An 18479-nucleotide genomic window follows, 5' to 3' on the forward strand; every position below is an offset into this window, starting at 1 on the left:
AATTATTCGTGTTCATTTAACAGATGTTTGTATCCAAAACAATGTTGGGAACAAAAAATGAACCTGCTACTTCTTACTTTAAAGACAACCACTGTCTACCACTGAGCTACACTCATCATGGGAAAACCGTCAATATTCCTTGTAATTATAGCCCTATAAGGTTGCCTATAATAAACAGTCTCGTGTACAGTAATTGCACCCCATTACCCTGTGTACAGTGGACTTTTAGTTAAGTGGAGACGGACAGCCGACCGCTTACAGTCTAAATTTACCACCGCTCTTCGTTCCTTTTGAAATGGTCCGTGACAGCTTTACAGTAATACCCTGGTTTATACACTCCTTTTGGATAAGGTACATGGGAAAACCTGGTCTGTCTGTTTCGGATGAATCAAAGGCAAAAGGAGCGGGCAGGGGGCGTCTCTTGTCAGACTTTATGGGAGGAACTTGACTGAAGTGCGCTATACGGTCATTTCTCTTTCAGCATTTCTCCACGGAGGGGTTACCATTTAAAGACAGATCTTTGATGTTAATGATCATAAAATCAAGGTGGGTTTATTGGAATTAACTTTTTGTGTATGCAGGCCTACTTTTAATTCAAATCTCGAATCAGATGTTCGAACCTTGAGATACATGAAACATTTTCTGTAGTTTTTTCTTTATTCTGGTAACCTACTGTCAATGCCGTGGCTCATGCTGCGGCGTCGCCAAGAGAGTCGGGAGACTGAGGTTGGTGTGGACATTCTGGGATAACTTCCAGAGCACAAGTCAAGAGAGGGAGACGCGTTTCCGAGAGTAGCAAGTCAGTGGTTATGGACAGGTTTCCTGCTGGATTTGGACTCATTCTGCGTAAAGTTTCTTTCTTTTCTCGGGTGGAAAGCCTTTCATTTGCATGCGCGAAGCTCTGCACGTGCAGCTAGTTGTCTTTTGAGGATAAATAACTTTCCTAGTTTTGTTCCGAACTTTTTTCAATGAAGAAGCTTTTTGTGTGAGTATCACATGTGTAGTTTTGGAATAATTGCATTATGACATTAGTTACATTTCTGACATTTATTATGTAGCGTAAATACCACGGAGCAGTAAACTGCGTTTGAGATAACGGTTCTGGATACAACGGGATGATCGCTGATAAAACCAGTGATATAGAGGTGGATGACAGACCGTGATAGTTTCCTATAATACCTCAGTGTTCATGTGGCAGCCAGGTTGATACAGACAGTAAAGTAGGGCTGTGCGTTACTTGGTGTTCCGCTGTGAAAAGTAAAGGTATGCTCTGAAACACGACACAGTAGTGTATGCACCTTTCTTACATTCTAGTTTTGCATCCGTTGTTAAATACAAATGCACTAAGCACGCACCAAGATCTCATGTCCATTGCTGGATATTTCACCCTCTTCCTTTACCGGAGTGTTTTCTTTGATTTACATTTTTAAAATGCGGGGAGAGTTTGTCCTGGGTATGGCCTTGCTGAGTCTGCTAACATGGGCAGGTGAAGCCGACAGACAGGCGCACCTCAAACGGATTACTTTGCGCCGTCGCACCAGACTGGGGCTTCTTCAGCCGTTTGGTTCAGGCAGGGGCCGCACTGTCGCCGGCTTGCGCCCTGGTACTTCGCCTATAAACACAGGGTCCGGAATCAAACGAGGAGAGACCATGCAGGCTGACCAGAGCTCTGGTCCTCCCGCCAGTGCTGCAGCTGGACAGAGCAGAAGGGGAGGAATGATCTCGCTGGCAGGGGCTGGGAGGAGGGGGGCCGGGTTGGTTCAGGCCGGAAACCCACCACAGCCTGGCGTGCTCCAGGATGAGGGCACTCCCTGGGCGCGGGCCAGAGTCGCCAGAATGCCCAACAACGCCGGCTCGCCTAACCTCCTGGCAAGCTTTGCGGGGAAAAACCGGGTCCTGGTTATCTCGGCACCCCACGAGTCAGACGGGTATTACCGGCTGATGATGTCACTCCTAAAGCCAGACGTGTACTGCGAGCTGGCAGATCGCCATGTGCAACAGATCGTGATGTTCCACGAGGAGGGGGAGATGGGCGGGAAGGTGAGGCGGATCACCCAGGAAGGCAAAGTGATGGAGGAGCCGCTGGACACAGCCCTCATCCCCCGACTCATGAGCTTCCTCAAGCTAGAGAAAGGTACAGACACGTACACCTGCTCACATCTGGTGGACAAGGCGATGTGTGCACGTTTGTGTGTAAAAGAGAGAGAGAGATAGACAGAGAAGTAGACAGAGAGAGAGAAAGAATGAGAGAGAGAGAGAGAGAGAGAGAAAGAGAGCGAGAGAGATGACACAATAGCTCAATTCGAATTTTGTATGACTGATAACGCTGGCAATGACGTGACGTTGTACCTCTGACAGGCAAGTTTGGAATGGTGCTTCTGAGGAAGACCCTGCAGGTCGAGGAGAGGTACCCCTACCCCGTGAGGCTGGAGGCCGTGTACGAGGTCATCGACCAGGCGCCCATGAGGAAGCTGGAGAAGCTGAGGCAGAAGGGCTTCATCCAGAAGTGTAAAGGAGCGGGGGTGGAGGGCCAGGTGGAGGAGGGCACAGCGACTGGTGAGAGGGTGTGGGGACATGTCAACTGTTACCACCCAAAACACGAGGACACGGAGGAAACGGATATCTCTCCTCACTAAAGTGTCTATTGTTGCATGGAAAAAAGTTGAATTAACGTTATATGGGGCCGCGGTTTATGACAAGCTAGGGAAGTGCAGTTTTAGACTTTCCCATTCGGTTTCACTTCCAAATCACAGCACAAGTCTTTATTTGAATTGATTGTTCACGCAAATACATGGAATTTCTTGGTCGTCTATATATTTGTTTTTGATTGTACAGACTACAAGAAGGATATGTGTCCCAGAACATGTGAAGTGATGAGTGTATTTGGTTGAGCTACAGACAGTGTTGGTGTACTAAAGCTCTCTGGGTATTATCTTTTGATAGGTGGACAAGTTGACATGCCCATAGCTAGGAGGCCTGACAGGAAGCAAGTAATGATGAGGCCAGCAACTGTCTCCACGACAACGACAACAACTACCACAACCACAAAACCCACAACCATCACAACAAGAGCTACTACAACCACAAAACCCACAACCACCACCACAACTAAATATACTACAACCACAACTAAACCTACCACCACCACCACAACTAAACCGACCACAACCACAACCACAACCAAACCTACCACCACCACAACCAAACCTACCACAACCACAACCAAACCTACCACAACCACAAGGCGAACAACGACCACCACAACCAAACGCCCGACTACCACCAAACAGACCACCACCGTCACCACTCCAAGACCCACCAAAGCCCAGACCACAGCCCATTGGCTGCCAGCCTCCCGCAGGGAGGGGGAGAGGCACCCGCCCAAGACCACCCCTGCTGGAGATAACCGCACGGACAAGAAGGAAGGAAAGGAAGCCCACAGCCGTAAACAGGACGGGCTGGTGCCCACCTCTCACAAGCCCACCAAGACCAAGCCCACCAAGAGGAAGAATGGAGGAAAGGTACGGAAGCTTGGAGCTCAAAAACATGTTTGTGCATTATTAGAGTTAGGGTTGTGGTGGTAATTTGCAGTTCCTTTCTATAGAGGCTTTTCACAAGCCATAACGTGACACGGTTTTTGTTTTTCTTTTTTTTCATGTTTTTGCACAGTAGGCTTGTACTACAATGTCTTGCAAAACGTTTAATGACCAAAAACATCCAGATTATGTTGGCTGTAGTCAGGATGCTGCCTCGGGGTGAAGAAATCATGTGTCACATTTGGATGTAATCAGGGATTGTACGCTGATAGCACCACTGTCAATTTAGATTGAAATATTGGCAATCGTTTGGGGGTATTTTTAATGGAGGTGTCAACCAAAACATAACTACTGTGACCATTTCAACTGACCCAAACTGCAACTCAAAATAGACACAATGTATACAATAGAAGTCATCGTTAAAATCAGTTCTGTTGAATTCAGTCCAAATCCAATTTGGAGAAATGTAGGATTACCAACAATCATGTACTTTTTTTCCACCTAAAAGATCACACGCTTCTGTTGTTCTGTGTCATTTTCCAGTATTTGAATAACGAGTATGAGGATAAGCATGAGGTGGGCCAGCCAACAGCCAGCAACCCCGAGGAGCCAGAGGTCGCCCTGGAGGCCACCCCGGAGATCACCCCCACCAAGAGGGTCAAAGTCAAGCACGACAAGAACGACAAGAAGAAGAAAAAGAGCGATAGACCGGACAAGGCTTCCAAGAGAGAGAAAACAGAGAGGAGAGCCAGGAAGCCAGGGAAGGAAGGGAAGAGCAACGGAAAGAAAAACGGCAAAAAAGTATCCAAGCACAACGAGAAAGAGGAGTACCAGAAGCCCACCAAGAAGCCCCCCCCCGTTAAGGGATCCCTGGCCACCTTCCTCGACTACTTTGAGGGCAGGAGACGGCTGGTGGTATGTGCTAAGTCCACACTATGCACACATACAACACATAAAACCCATACAGTACATTGAAGATGCCATTTATTCAACCCACACGTACGCCATATTTTAACCACACATGAACCAAACACAGTACATATGACTTAAATGTACACAAATACAGCCCCTAGTTAGAATAGCTAAATCCCAATAGATGTCAGGAAGGAAGGAGGGAAGTAGACTATAGACTCTGTCAGTGTATTAGTACAGTAGACTACAGACTCTGAGTGTATTGGTACAGTAGACTACAGACTATTTCAGTGTATTAGTACAGTAGACTACAGACTCTGTCAGTGTGCTGGTATTGTAGACTGTCAATTGGTGTTCTAGCAGACTGCTATATATGCTTTCTAGTGGACTGTATACAGTGTTCCAGTAGACTTTGTCGTGTGGTGGTATTGCTAGAGAGTGTAGCAGTGCTCTGCAGCCTGTCTACATTCGTATTAGAGCTGTGAGGAGGGGCAGAGTGGGAAACCACAACCCCCATCCTCTCCCAGGGCTGCAATGTCAACACAAGTACCTCCCAGCGTATACTCAGGTGTGTGTTTTTTTGTATGTGAGTGTGCGTGTGCGTGTGCGTGTGCGTGTGTGTGTGCGTGTGTGTGAGTGTGCGTGTGCGTGTGTATTTATGCAGCTCATTTACTGTATGTGTGCTTACTTCTTCTCATCCCCCCTTTCCCCACACCCCTCCCTCATCCCTTCATCCCTCCCTCCAGATCATCACAGCCCCCAGTGAGGAGAGCAGCATGTATGTGCAGCAGAGGGATGAATACCTGGAGAACGTGTGCGAGATGGCCATCCGGAAGGTGTCCATCATTACGATCTTTGGCTCCCTCACCAACTCCACCATGAAGATTGACCATTACCAGCTGGGTATGTAGTCCAACTGTTTGGTAGAGAACCTACTCAGTCAAGATGTGTGGTAGTCGGCTGGCAAGTGCTGTCGTTTTTCAAATATCTATGCGTGCTGTGATTTCTTATCAGTGATCAGGCAACAGGAAACACAGATCCCTCATTTCCCCTCCCTTCACCGCATGGGATTTCCTGCCCAAACTGCAGGGTCAGAGTTCAAGTTTGACTGTATTAGGTCCAAATCACCAGGGGGGTATTCCAGAAAGCAGGTTATCCAGCTGATTCCCAATGTTGCAGCAACCTACCGGCAATACTGCTACAACGCTGGGTGTCAGCTGAGGAGTTAACTTACCCGGGTATGTCCCATAACCTGCTTTCTGCAATACCCCCCAGGTCTCTGGTGCTGAGCCCCCGGCCCTAGAACACTGTCACAGCATATGTCTTGTATCAGTGCATCAAAGTCCTGCCCCCTGTCCTTACTTCACCCCTCCTGCTAATACTCCTCCCCCCACCTCGAGACACACCAGACCTCCACGTGTCTGCAGAGTGTCAGCCTGGGCCCACAGTAGAGGTTCTCAGACAGGCAGCACAGGAACAGTAACACCCTGAAGACGGCCACACTGTCTACCGGTCCCCACAGGCCAGAGGAAATTGTGTTTGAACTCTCTCCTACCCCTCTCTCACCCCTTATCACCTCTCTCTCCTACCCCTCTCTCACCCCTTATCACCTCTCTCTCCCAGCCCTCTCTCACCCCTTACCACCTCTCTCTCTCCCTGCTCCTTACTTTCCCTGCCACTCTCTATGTTCTGCTGTGTCTGCTAGTCTTTCTCACTGCATTTCATAAACGTTTCTCTCTCCTGTTACTCTCTAACCGTCTCTACCTTTTCTCCCTTTCCAATTTTTCTCTACCTACTCCCATATAAGTCTTTTTACCACTTTCTTCTCCTTTCTCTTCCTTCACCCCCCCCCCATCTTTCCTCTTGCCCTTTCCATTCCTCGCCATGTGTAGCAACTTTGTTTTCTGTTTGAGGTCTTGTTCGACAGAGAGATAGGACTGCAGACTATAAAAAGGTTTTTGGCCCTTGGCTACCGTGGACACAGTTTCTCAACATGCTGAAGTCTGGGTTTCCCCCAAGGGGTTCTGGGAAAGGGCACAAAGCCCTCCTGTATCAGCAAGTTAGGTAGGCCAGTGCCAACACCAACATTTTATAACAGATTTATGAATCACATCAAGTTCTCAGCGGCAGTAATAAAACAATATTCACTTCTGTCGTGAGTTTTCTGTCTTTGTGTGTCTATCAGCTGGTGTCAGAGCTGAGCTAGAAAGCACAAACACACTCACACACACACACACCCCCACACACACACACGCACATAGAGGTGAGTGTTATTGTTATGTGTGGGATGGGGAGCAAATACCTTCCTAGTTCATCATCTCAGACAAGGGGGAAGTCTGCTTCCCCTGCAGCTGATGTGCTAGCTGGAGAGGGTTAGCTCATCTACACACAAACACACACACACACACACACAAACCCACAAATGCTCATGCAAACACAGTTCTTATTCATAGGACCCAGCATCACAACTGTTTTTTTAATGGGATATGCCTTGTCATCGGGTAAGTTACCATTACAGACTCATTTTATGGACGTCTGGATCTGAAGCCTCTAGTTAGGGTGTGTTAGGACACAACCCTTCTGTATAAAACTTCAGTAGTCTAACGACCTGCGTGAAAAGAGTTCTGTACGCCGAATACCGGAAAAACTTCTGAGGTGAGGTCATATGACCCCACCCATGTACAGAAGTGAACGGTAGTTACAGTTTTGTTCCACTTGCTGACCAAAGGGTCAGTGTGTGTGTGTGTGTGTGTCTGTGTGTGTGTGCCTGTGTGTGTGTGCATGCATGTGTCTGTGCACGGTATATGTTTGTGTGTGTGTACACAAGTAGTCTTTTGAATGGTATATGATGGAACAAGTTCTCCACAGGGTTGTGCATACAGTGGTGTGTAAACATGTGTGCAGTATGTATGCATGTATGTATGTACACGTGTGTGCACAATTAAAGCCTTTGGCTGTGGTCTGTGTAAGTGTTAGTCAAATATTCCAGACCCCCATAGAGCTCTCCTTACAAGGTAAAACTAATGTTTTTTTGTTTGTTTTTTTATCAAAGATTTCAAAGTATTTGTGTGCATGTTCTTCTATATAAGGTATATATCATGGATTGGTATCATCATTACTGGAGTGGACAGGATCTGAAAGAATGTTCTGATTTGTTGTTTGATCCATAATGTCTGCACCAATCTAGAATTGACGTGACCCAATGTTGTTCAATAAGATCTATCTCCTGTTCACTAATACATAACAGTTTGTGGTGATGAAGAAAAGTTCTGTCCATCTCTCTCAGTTTGCCTGAAATGTATACATACTGCATGCCATATGTTTTAATTGCCCTCTTTCTTTGTATATCCTGGTAAAGCTAAATGAGTCTTTTCCCTCTCAATGTCTCTCACTCTTCCTCTGTCTCTCTGTCTCTGACTCCCTCTCTTCTTCTTTGGTCTCCTCTCCTCCAGAGAATGACAAGACGATGAAGGGCCTTCGCCAGGAGGATCTGGTGAACCAGGATCTGATCACAGAGCTGAGGAAGGACTTTGGCATGACCTACAATGACTTCTACATGGTCGTCACGGACACCGACATGAGAGCGAAGGTACGGCCACACACAACCCACTGCATGCAGCAAAGCCGTTGCGAACGATAAAGGGTATTGTAAAAACGAGAATAAGTACATTCATCATCGACGGGTATGGCTTCAACTGCCTCCACAGAGACTGATGACATACTGCGTTAGGCGGCCTTTGGGTTAGACCACCGATGTAGTGTCTGCCAGGTGGACATGGGGTTGAGTGTACACCACTGATTCAGTGCATCGGCTCCAGTCCCTTTAGCAACCCATCTGTGTGCTAGGATTTCTCCATACTACTCTGTACATCGATTTACTGTCACACCTGAAACAATAACCAATACCAAACAGATATTCCTCTCTCTCTCTCTCTCTCTCTCTCTCTCTCTCTCTCTCTCTCTCTCTCTCTCTCTCTCTCTCTCTTTCTCTCTCTCTCTCTCTCTCTCTCTCTCTTTCTCTAACTTTTCGGCATGTTTGTCTGTGAGTCTGTGTGTCCATGCCAGCGTAAACTGTGGTCGTTTTCAGACTAATAAACAAAGAAGCCAGTGTTCTGAGAAGTTTATAGAAACGACGGGGCACTGACCCTGTGTATGAGAGGGGAGAAAGGCAAAGGGCAGAGAGAAAGAGAGAGATGGAGAGGGGGAGGAGAAAGATGGTGGACATTTGGATGGAGAGAGAGATGGAGGTAAAGCAGACTCCAAACAGTTTCCCAGAACAGTGTCATGGATCATAAAACTATAAAACTGTATTTTCAGACCTATAAAATATTCATACTGGGATTGCATACATCCTGCACCCTTTGAGACAGTCATGTCTAAGAGGGTTGAAATCCCAGCACCAATTTGATTCTCTGAAAGCCAAACTACTGATGATGCTAAATGATTCCCATACGCAAACCATTGTCTTTTTAAAGCACGTTTTATAAGGTCATGTATAGTGACCAGCCATGCCAGCCAATGTTGTCTTTGTGATGCCCAATTTTTTTTCATGAAACAGATTTATTTCAAAACGTCCTCACAGTAATGATTAAGATATAATCATTTATTCTCCCAGTGTGACCCCAATGGTGGGTGTACAAATGTGGTTTGTTCCACGACCAGTAATTCTCCTTCCTCCAATCCCAGCAATTCTACGAGGTTCCCATCGCCATGAAGGCTGTGTTTGACTACGTGGACACGTTCTCCTCTCGTATCCGGGAGATGGAGGAGCAGAAGAAGAACGGAGTGGAGTGTAAGAAGGAGGACAAGCCCAGGTCACTCGAGAACTTCCTGTCCAGGTATCCTGCCTTTGCTCAGACACATTAGTCATACTGTACACACAAACACACACAGACACAATCAGAGGTGCAGTGGCCTTTTGAGCTCGGTCAAAATGGGTCCGATCATGAAACGTATGGGTTGAATCTATGAACACACATAGCCCCTCTCCCATTAAACTGTACATAACTCGCCAGGGAGCATGCACCTGTTTCTCTGGTCACAGTTATCGCCTGGATCACAATGCACACTACTTTTATGAGGTCAACTTGGCTCCCCTCAGATGCTTAACTGTGTGTTTGTGTGTGTTCTTAAGTCTGTGTGTGTTCAGCAGTAACTTAACTCATTTCAGGAACAAGTCACTTTTATTATAATGCTTTGTGACTGATTGACTCTCGTAACGGAAAAAAAACGACACATCATATGTTTCTACGGAGACGTGAATTCCGTTCAACCATTCCGCACACCGTTTCAGGTTCCGTTGGAGGCGTCGCCTGTTTCTTATCTCCGCCCCTAACGATGAGGAGTGGGCCTATCAGCAGCAGCTTTATGCTTTAACGAGCCAAGCCTGTAACCTGGGTAAGTCAGCGCATCAACAATCTATCACAAAACACAGCCTATCAGCCTGACCAATCGTCATGAATCGCCTTTTCCTTTCCCCGTTCCACTGCTCTGATCTGTATTACAACAGCATTCCAGTGTCGTGATAGCAAGCCATTTGGCAACCTTTTCCGACTGTCTGGAAACTGTAACAGAATTACTCAAAAAGTGCTTTATTTCAACAAACATAGATACAGAGAGACGTTGTTTATCTACAGACCGAGGATTTCCCTCATCTGTTTTCTTGGCTGGCCTCAATTATTCCTTTTTTCTTCTCTCTCTCTCTCTGCTTCTCTCTCTCTCTCTCTCTCTCTCTCTCTCTCTCTCTCTCTCTCTCTCTCTCTCCCACTCTTTCTCACTCACGTTGTTCCTCTTCTGCCTGTTTCCATTTATCTGCCTCTCTCTCTCTGCCTCTCTCTCTCTCTCTCTCTCTGCCTCCCTCTCTCTCTCTGCCTCCCTCTCCCTCTCTCTCTCTCTCTCTCTCTCTGCCTCTCTCTCTCTCTCTCTGTCTCTCTTTCATGCTCTCTACCACCATCCAACCAAGAGCCAGTCCTGCTGACTGTGCTGGGAGGTTTTGCCGCAGTATTCAGCTGTTGGCTCTCACCTCTCTTCGCACAGCCCAGCCCTCTGTTTCATGTGGCTGTGGCAGCTTCTCTGTCCCCGCTCTGCTCAGCAGCCCTCCCCATTCCCCTTTCGTCAACCAAACACACCCAAGCATGGTTCTAATTATATCTTGAATCCACACTGTGTGAAGAAACGAGATTGGCGTTCTGTGTGCTGCGATGCAATAAACAGGTTGTGATCGATACTCGATGGATCAAATTTGTGATTTGCTATTCCTCGACGTTCGAATGTGTAAACGTTTCGTCTCTGTTTCCTGTTGTTCTCCCTATGGCGGGCGTTGCCATGGTGACCCAGGCCTAAGACACATCTCCATTCTGAAATTGGTCGGCATGGACGCAGCAGATATGGGAGGCGTCTTGGAGCTCTATCCTATCAATGGTAAGACACCTTTAATGTCAACCTATAGTATGTATTACATATAGGAACTGGCTTTCTGAAAAACAAACAAGACGCACCTACAGTGCACACACACACACTCCATGTCAAAGTCGGGTGCTCTACAGTGCTCTTTGATGCAGATTTGTGGTGTTTTGTTGACACAAGCAGCTTTGCTCAGCTGCTGCACTGAACCAGCCTACAGACGCAGCTTGTGCCCCCTGTTCCTCCAGTCAACCACTGCTGCTGACCCAGTTCTACTCCAGACTTCCACCCCTGCTTCTCACCCAGCTTTGCCCCCTGTCCCACCCCTCCACCCCTGCTTGTCACCCAGCTTTGCCCCTCTGTCCCTCCCCTCCACCCCTGCTTCTCACCCAGCTCTGCCCCCCTGTCCCTCCCCTCCACCCCTGCTTCTCACCCAGCTCTGCCCCCCTGTCACTCCCCTCCACCCCTGCTTCTCACCCAGCTCTGCCCCCCTGTCCCTCCCCTCCACCCCTGCTTCTCACCCAGCTCTGCCCCCCTGTCCCTCCCCTCCACCCACCCAGCTCTGCCCCCCTGTCTATCCCCTCCACCCCTGCTTCTCACCCAGCTCTGCCCCCCTGTCCCTCCCCTCCACCCCTGCTTCTCACCCAGCTCTGCCCCCCTGTCCCTCCCCTCCACCCCTGCTTCTCACCCAGCTCTGCCCCCCTGTCCCTCCCCTCCACCCACCCAGCTCTGCCCCCCTGTCTATCCCCTCCACCCCTGCTTCTCACCCAACTCTGCCCCCCTGTCCCTCCCCTCCACCCCTGCTTCTCACCCAGCTCTGCCCCCCTGTTCTACCTCCCTCTCTGGGCCCTGTTCTGTTCTTACCATTGATCTCCACCTCAAAGACACGCTGAGGCAAACACAGATAATCCATGAATCCATCCATCCCCCTCTCCCTCCCTCCACTCCTCCCCTCACCAGGCAGCGCCACCGTGGATCGAGAGGGTCTGTCTGCCACCCTGGTGAAGGACATCAGGAACTACTTCCAGATCAGCCCGGAGTACTTCTCCATGCTGCTGGTGGGCAAGGATGGCAACGTCAAGTCCTGGTACCCCTCGCCCATGTGGTCCATGGCCATCATCTACGACCTGGTGGACTCCATGCAGCTGCGGCGCCAGGAGATGGCCATCCAGCAGTCCCTGGGCATGCGCTGCCCCGAGGACGAATACGGGGGCTACGGATACCATCACCATGGTTACGACGGCTACCAGGATGCCTACCACCAGGGCTACGGTTACTAAGATGGGGTTTGAAGTGGGTGCGGTCTATATAGTGCCTTTCTGTTGTAGGATTTAGTTGCCAATGGAATGAGGAAGTTCCATAGTGGCTTCTGGTCGTTACTCTCGCCCCTGTCCCTAGTCAGCACTCATCTGGGCCTGGGGTTCCTAAAATCTTTGTAGCACTTATAAAAGGCATTTACCATATTGCTTACACGTATACAGTTCTTTTACATCTGTAAGAACCTAGAACCCGTACTGGAACTAGGCAGCTCCTTGAGTTCAATTCTCAAGTCTTTATACTTCTCCTTTCTGTTCAAGCCAACACTGTTTGGATGAGACATTTTGCTTCACTTCGCCTTCCTGGCTCAAGTCTCCCTCTCAATGTGGATCTGTCTTCTGGAGATAAAGACTAAAACAAGACTAAGCTTGTGTAGCTATTTATTGATTTGTTATCATGAGTCAAGGTAAATCGATATCTGAGATCAGCGATACAACTGGTTGGGGTAAAGCTCCCACATAAAAGTTTCCTCTCTTTTAAAAAGTTAATTTGCTACTGTATACATTGTTCTTATTTATACTGTGTTGTGCTATTTGACCAATTAAACTGTGTTTACAACCAGTATTCAACCCTGAGTGGAATATGTTGTTCACCAACCAGGCTGTTTATACAGTCATTCATTTACAGTGACTACATACCTACAGCTCCTCCTGGTGGTATCACTTGAAAATACAATTTAAAAACTTCCCAGGCAATTGAAAGATACTTGTACAGAAAACAAATATTCATTTCACAGACAATAGCATTGATTGTCTGATAATAGTTGTTCAGATTGGCAAAATCAGTGGTAAAGGTATTGTTACTTACTGTTACTTAAGTTAGAATAGCAAAGCATCAGTTCAAGATAACACTTAACTTTCTGTACATTGATCACAACTATATTATCTATATATATACACAATTTGTATATAAATAATATACTCTTTGTAGTATAAATCATTAATGATTCCATTGTCTGTTAATACTCTGCAGAAGTATACTGAAGCTGTATGGTTAAATACAAATGGAAACAGTAGAAGACAAGATTGACCTTTCGTGTGTAAACCAAACCCAGAGATGTGACGCTCAGCCTCCATATAATCAGTTGTCTGTACATGAACACTGATATGGACCGCTACAGGTCAAGGTCACCAGCCAGTCACTACTCTTGTGATCACAGGAGACACACAAGGCTTCCTTCAACAGCAGTATCTTTCTTCCACGCCAATATAATGTTCCCAAAACACCGCACTGATACAAAACAAACAAAAAAACACTGAAACTGAAAAAAGACTAACATCCTCTGGACATGAATTCTAGATGAATCCTTTTAGCTTCCACCACATGAATACCATTTCAGAAATACGGGCAATCATTAAGCCTAAAACTGTACAGAGCAGTAATAAAATGTAATTACATTATCATCATACAGCATTATCATCATAAAGACAGGCACAAACGTTCAATAAAAGCTCTCGTGACAAAAGGTTCCTTGTGGTGGACACTGATGTCACACAACCACAAGGAGAATGTCGATTGAGATGTCACAGTCCAAGACCAATATTTCCATTCCCAGCGACGGCTGCAGTGCTGCCTTCAGAAGGTGCTATAAAGACTCCTCCTCTGATTCGCTGTCTGTGGCCTTAGGCAGCATCGGCAGCTCCTCCCCATCCTACCCGGCAACACAAACCGAATATCACACACAGTTCTTTTTTTTGGGGGGGGGGGGGGGGGCTTTAGTCTCAATACGGCTTTTGCATATTGATTAATACCGTGTTCTACGTTATGGATTTTCATTCAAAATAGCCATCCTATTATTATGACTACATGACTTCCAGTACATGCATGATATACTTTTATATACATTATGTTTTCCCCCCCCCTAAAGGCAACAACTGATGTTCCTTCGGGGAAAAATGTAAAGTGCTTTTACTCACCGTGTGCAGCCTCTTCAAACTGACACACCATGAGTAACGTAAGGGCAGCCTTTCACCTGAACGGTCTAACATGGCATATCGAGGAAGGGCTCCCACCCTGACAGACAGACACCATGGACGAGAGGGCTCTGGGCCTTCAACACGTCAGCCTACTTAACTCCCATTAGCACCATAGCTAGCTACAGCTTCTTCATATTACATCAACACAAGCCGTGCCCCTCACAAAGCCTCCACTCATAGCTAGGCCTTCCCCTCATCCGAGGCCCATAACTCTCCACCTAATGTATTACATCTTATCTGGTTAACGTGGTTATCTGACCGCGGGGCAATGGCAACAGCCTGAATCCTCTTTTCATTACAGAGAATCAGCGCTGCTTCCGCTCAGGCCAAATCACGTTACACAGGAACGAGCCGTCGCTGTGAATGGGTTTGCACGCGGACGTGCTTCTATACAGGCCAACGCACCGACCCCCCGTCATTTGCTTCGTCGCCGTTTGGCGGTCAGAATCTTTCATTTCGTTTGATCTCGAGGCGGTACTAACCGCTTGTGTGCGTGTGCACGTGTGCGCGGTTCCGTCTCTCCTCACCCCTCGTGACCTCTTGGTGACCTCCCCGTTGGAGATGCGCAGCGTCTCCCTCTGCAGGGCGTACTCCGGCTCGGCGGCTCGGCTGCCGTTGTACACGAAGATGGCGAGCAGCACCACGGGCGCCTGCAGGAAGAAGTCCCGCGACGGGCTGAAGTCGAAGAGGAAGAGCGACAGGGCCGTCACCAGGACGGTGGTGATCTGGCCGCTCAGCACGTGGAACATGTTGTCCCGGAACTTCAGGATGAAGGCCACCGACAGACCCAGGGCGGCTGGAAGCGGGGCGGGAGAGAAGATGGGGATCGGGGGTTCATGGGAATGGATACGGCTGAATCCTATCGATGTCAGTTACTGCGGTCGCGACGAATGGACCATATGGAATGGATGGGGTTAGTCGTACATCTATCCGAGCATCGAGGAAGCAGGGGAACGAGTGGTGCATGTGTACCGTAATGTGTAGTAGTGTTTGGGACCCACCAGTGACCAACACCAAGCCCAAGGAGTAGATGTTATGGCCGTAGAGGAGGCCACAGTGCACAGTAAGACCCCTGGCCTCTGTCCCCAGCGTCAGTGTCAGCCCGTTGAACACAACACCAAACACATACCTGCAACACCACGTGAAGACAAAAACACACATCGACTTAATCCTGGAACTTGCCTCGTCACCCTAGGTGGCTGGAGGTTCAACCTCGGGCCACAGTCGGACCGATCGTGCTCGGTCTAGCCGCGTCGTTTCAGACGTGGCGTGGGGTTTTTCCGGCGTACAGTTTGCTGTTCTGTATGAAGATGCTCTCGGCGAGCTGGTCTCCCTCCTTCAGGATCTTCTCGTTGTAGATGTTGGCCATGGAGGAGATGAAGCACTGGAGCACCAGGAGGACGTGCCCCATCCCCAGGGCGCGCAGCCTCGATAACACCCTGCCTCGCCATGCCTCGCCTGGCAGCGACGACACCCAGGAGGACTCGCTGAGCGGGAGGGGGGGACACAGGGACGCCGGGAGGAAGAGAGGGGAGAGAAGGGAGAGGATGAGCTTCTGGGAAGACAGGTTCTGTTCACTCGTGCTATCCGTCCGTCCCTCTTCCTCTCTGGCATCTGTCCATCCCTCTATCCATGCCTTTATTCGTCCATCCATATTTTCATCCATCCATCCATCCGTCTACCTGCTGTTGCTCCTTTGTTGCTCCAGCTGGGTGTAGAGCAGGCAGCTGTTTGTCGGTGTGGTCAGGGGGCCGGGGTGAAGGCCCGGCACTGCCATGGCGTGCTGGCTGCCCCCCGAACCCATCGTCAGGGAGACGATGGACAGGAAGAGAATCAAAAGGGAGGCCCACTGGACCCAGGACAGGCGCCTCCTGGTGGGTGAAGGGGAACGACAGCTGATGACGAGCCGGACTCACTGAACACACTTTAGCATTGAGACCTGAACAGGTCGTCTGAAGCTGTTTAATCCACATTCTGGATGTGAGGTACAACCTTTAGCGTCATCAACACAGATATAGTGTGCCCAGACCGGTTGAAAACATGAATGAGTTGTCACTTACTTCAGCACAAGCCTGAAGAGAATGGCTGTTGTCAGGATGACAAAGTTAGAGAACAGAACTGCCATGGCCTAAAGTAGGTCAAGGAACAGAAAACAGAGGTCAGACACAGAGAAGTGATCAGCAGGTTTGTTTATACAAAGACACACCAACAAGGATAGAGCAAAACAACTGCCCAAAACACAATCGGTAATCATTTGAAGGACTTGGAAGGATTTCAAATGATATCCGGCCCTCGGAAAGATTCCAACCCGAGCACGCGGAAGAACTCACAGGCTGCAGGTAGGTCATGACGTAGAAGATGATTAAGTTATCCAGGAAGTAGAGGAAGGCAGGAACAGACCACTTCATGAAGCTGAGCAAGGAGGGGCCAGAGGAACAGCCCTGCTCTCGGCACGAACGACCCTCTGGAACAAACGTGGTGACAAACACGTGCTCAAGAGATACTCCCTCCCACACACACACACCTTCATGTCCATGTCATGGTTGTTCTCTTACCTTTTATAATCACCCTGAGGGACATAACCAGACAGAAGAAGAGTTTGAGTCCCTCAGCCAGCAGGTTGACAGACGCAGGGAGGAAGTCATACTTGTTTTCTTTAGACAGAGAAATAAACAAACAAACAGGAAACTGTCAATGTACACAGCCACTGCTGCTGCTGCTGACTGCACTGCAAATCTAAAAGGCCTAGCTCGTCAAGATTAGGTCAAAGAAATACAATCCACATCGTAATACTAGAATCAGGCAGTGGTCCACAGAAATGTCTAGTTCTTCCTTACAATATCAGAGCCTGCTTTAAACATCTCCCAAACGGACAATTGAGGTCTTCGGGACATCGATAAACATCAGCTTACCAGCGTTGACGGAGAACTTGAGCAGCAGGATGCGGCTGGTCCCCAGGGCGACGAAGCCAAGGCCCAGGGCCAGGGTGTAGGCTGAGGAGCGGGAGCAGAGCCATGGGCAGGGACGGCAGCACGGCATGGCTGGAGCAGAGGAGGGAGCTGGGGCTAGTGGATGAAGCAGAGGCTGGGGATGGACCTGAGGCTGGGTGGCTTGTGGAAGCCTCACACACAGTCACAACTCGGTAAGAGGACTGAGGACACATACAAGAAGGAGCTGCAACTTTCCTTCCCTCCCTACGTTGATTAATCAAGGACTAGCTCCTATAGCCTTATACGAAATGGAAAAGACACAGTCCACCTCATACAGCGTACAGCCAAGAAGCTGGTCATAACAGTCAGCTGTGTAATCTACTCAACAAATAAAAAAACTTGCTATTGTGCCACAAGACTCAAACTGGAAACAATGATACCAGATGCTGGACAAAATGTGTCCAATGCATTCCTCCTCAACTCCACTTCTGAGTTAAACCAGGGGTCTTCCTGATTAGCTATGTTTAGCTAGCTGATTAGAGACATGTGAGAGAAACAGACTAAGACTGTGCCAAAGACAAGGGGAACACAAAGAGCCTTCTGTTCCAACAGGCTGGGAGGGCAGTCAGGGTTTGTCACACAAAATGAGATCATATCTATTGAACACGCTTCCTCAAAACAACAATATTGGGTCAGGACGACTAAGCTAAAGATGTAACTTTAGAAGTAGTCAGCATCATATAAAAATACTTGAACCTTGTAGGTGGCTAACCATAGGCTAGCAGGTTCCAAAACTTACACAGATCTGGTGGACTGACAAACACCCAGTTACTGTTACTCCCCCACTTACTGTTAAATATGCTATTAGCTTTGCATTAATATGAAGGCACAATCTATGGTTGGTTGCTAGCATATAATCACACAACACGATTAGGTACAAACGTTTGAGTACAAAGTCGATGGTTAACTACTAAATTAGTTACAATACCTGCAGATGAATCATGTAAACAACACTGAACGAATACAATGCATGACCAACTGTTTCGCTCGTCACATGAATAGGTCTCCCGAATGCAAACAAAAAGCAGTGGGTTATCCACCCTAGAGACTTCAATAACAATGGATGTTGTCCTGATTTAAAGATAAAGTATTACATTTTCATCCCAAGTTAGCTACAGCAACACATCATCATTAACCTGCTCACTGCTTCGTGCTTCCTGGTCACTTCCTGGTTGTGAAACGTAAAGCAATGACGTAGCCTAATAACGGTAACCTTTTTCTGTCTGGCTCCATAAAAAAAGACCAAACGTCAAAAACGTATAATATTTTGCTGCATTTTGCGCAAAAATAAATAAAGGGGTACATTTAATTCTAACATTAAACTTGTTGTGTACTGCCGCACGTTC

The 18479-nt window shown here is 48.0% G+C and overlaps 2 protein-coding genes across 8 annotated transcripts; one reads left to right on the forward strand and one right to left on the reverse strand.

Annotated features, from left to right (window-relative positions):
- Positions 1–423: 423 nt before the first annotated feature.
- Positions 424–12731, forward strand: ccdc80 (coiled-coil domain containing 80). Its single transcript, XM_047046438.1, has 10 exons — positions 424–2134; positions 2359–2556; positions 2944–3521; positions 4080–4451; positions 5195–5351; positions 7901–8037; positions 9135–9286; positions 9742–9845; positions 10785–10868; positions 11811–12731. Exons 1-10 carry the CDS (start codon positions 1432–1434, stop codon positions 12128–12130), a joined length of 2805 nt encoding a protein of 934 aa, XP_046902394.1. The 5' UTR covers positions 424–1431; the 3' UTR covers positions 12131–12731.
- slc35a5 (solute carrier family 35 member A5) lies at positions 12531–18326 on the reverse strand. 7 transcript variants are annotated; one of them, XM_047046443.1, is made up of 10 exons: positions 18228–18326; positions 17056–17208; positions 16699–16797; positions 16474–16607; positions 16204–16271; positions 15826–16014; positions 15433–15630; positions 15145–15272; positions 14626–14939; positions 12531–13818 (listed from the first exon to the last, which is right to left on the reverse strand). In XM_047046443.1, the coding sequence occupies exons 2-10, from the start codon at positions 17180–17182 to the stop codon at positions 13753–13755; spliced, it is 1323 nt and encodes a 440-aa protein (XP_046902399.1). In that variant the 5' UTR covers positions 17183–17208; positions 18228–18326; the 3' UTR covers positions 12531–13752. The 7 variants fall into 7 exon arrangements, with proteins under 7 accessions (XP_046902399.1, XP_046902398.1, XP_046902397.1 ...); XM_047046442.1 differs by having other exon boundaries at positions 17056–17184; positions 18062–18323; XM_047046441.1 differs by having other exon boundaries at positions 18062–18323.
- Positions 18327–18479: the final 153 nt, after the last annotated feature.

Source organism: Hypomesus transpacificus, chromosome 23, assembly GCF_021917145.1.
Source record: "Hypomesus transpacificus isolate Combined female chromosome 23, fHypTra1, whole genome shotgun sequence".
Classification (NCBI taxonomy): Eukaryota; Metazoa; Chordata; class Actinopteri; order Osmeriformes; family Osmeridae; genus Hypomesus; species Hypomesus transpacificus.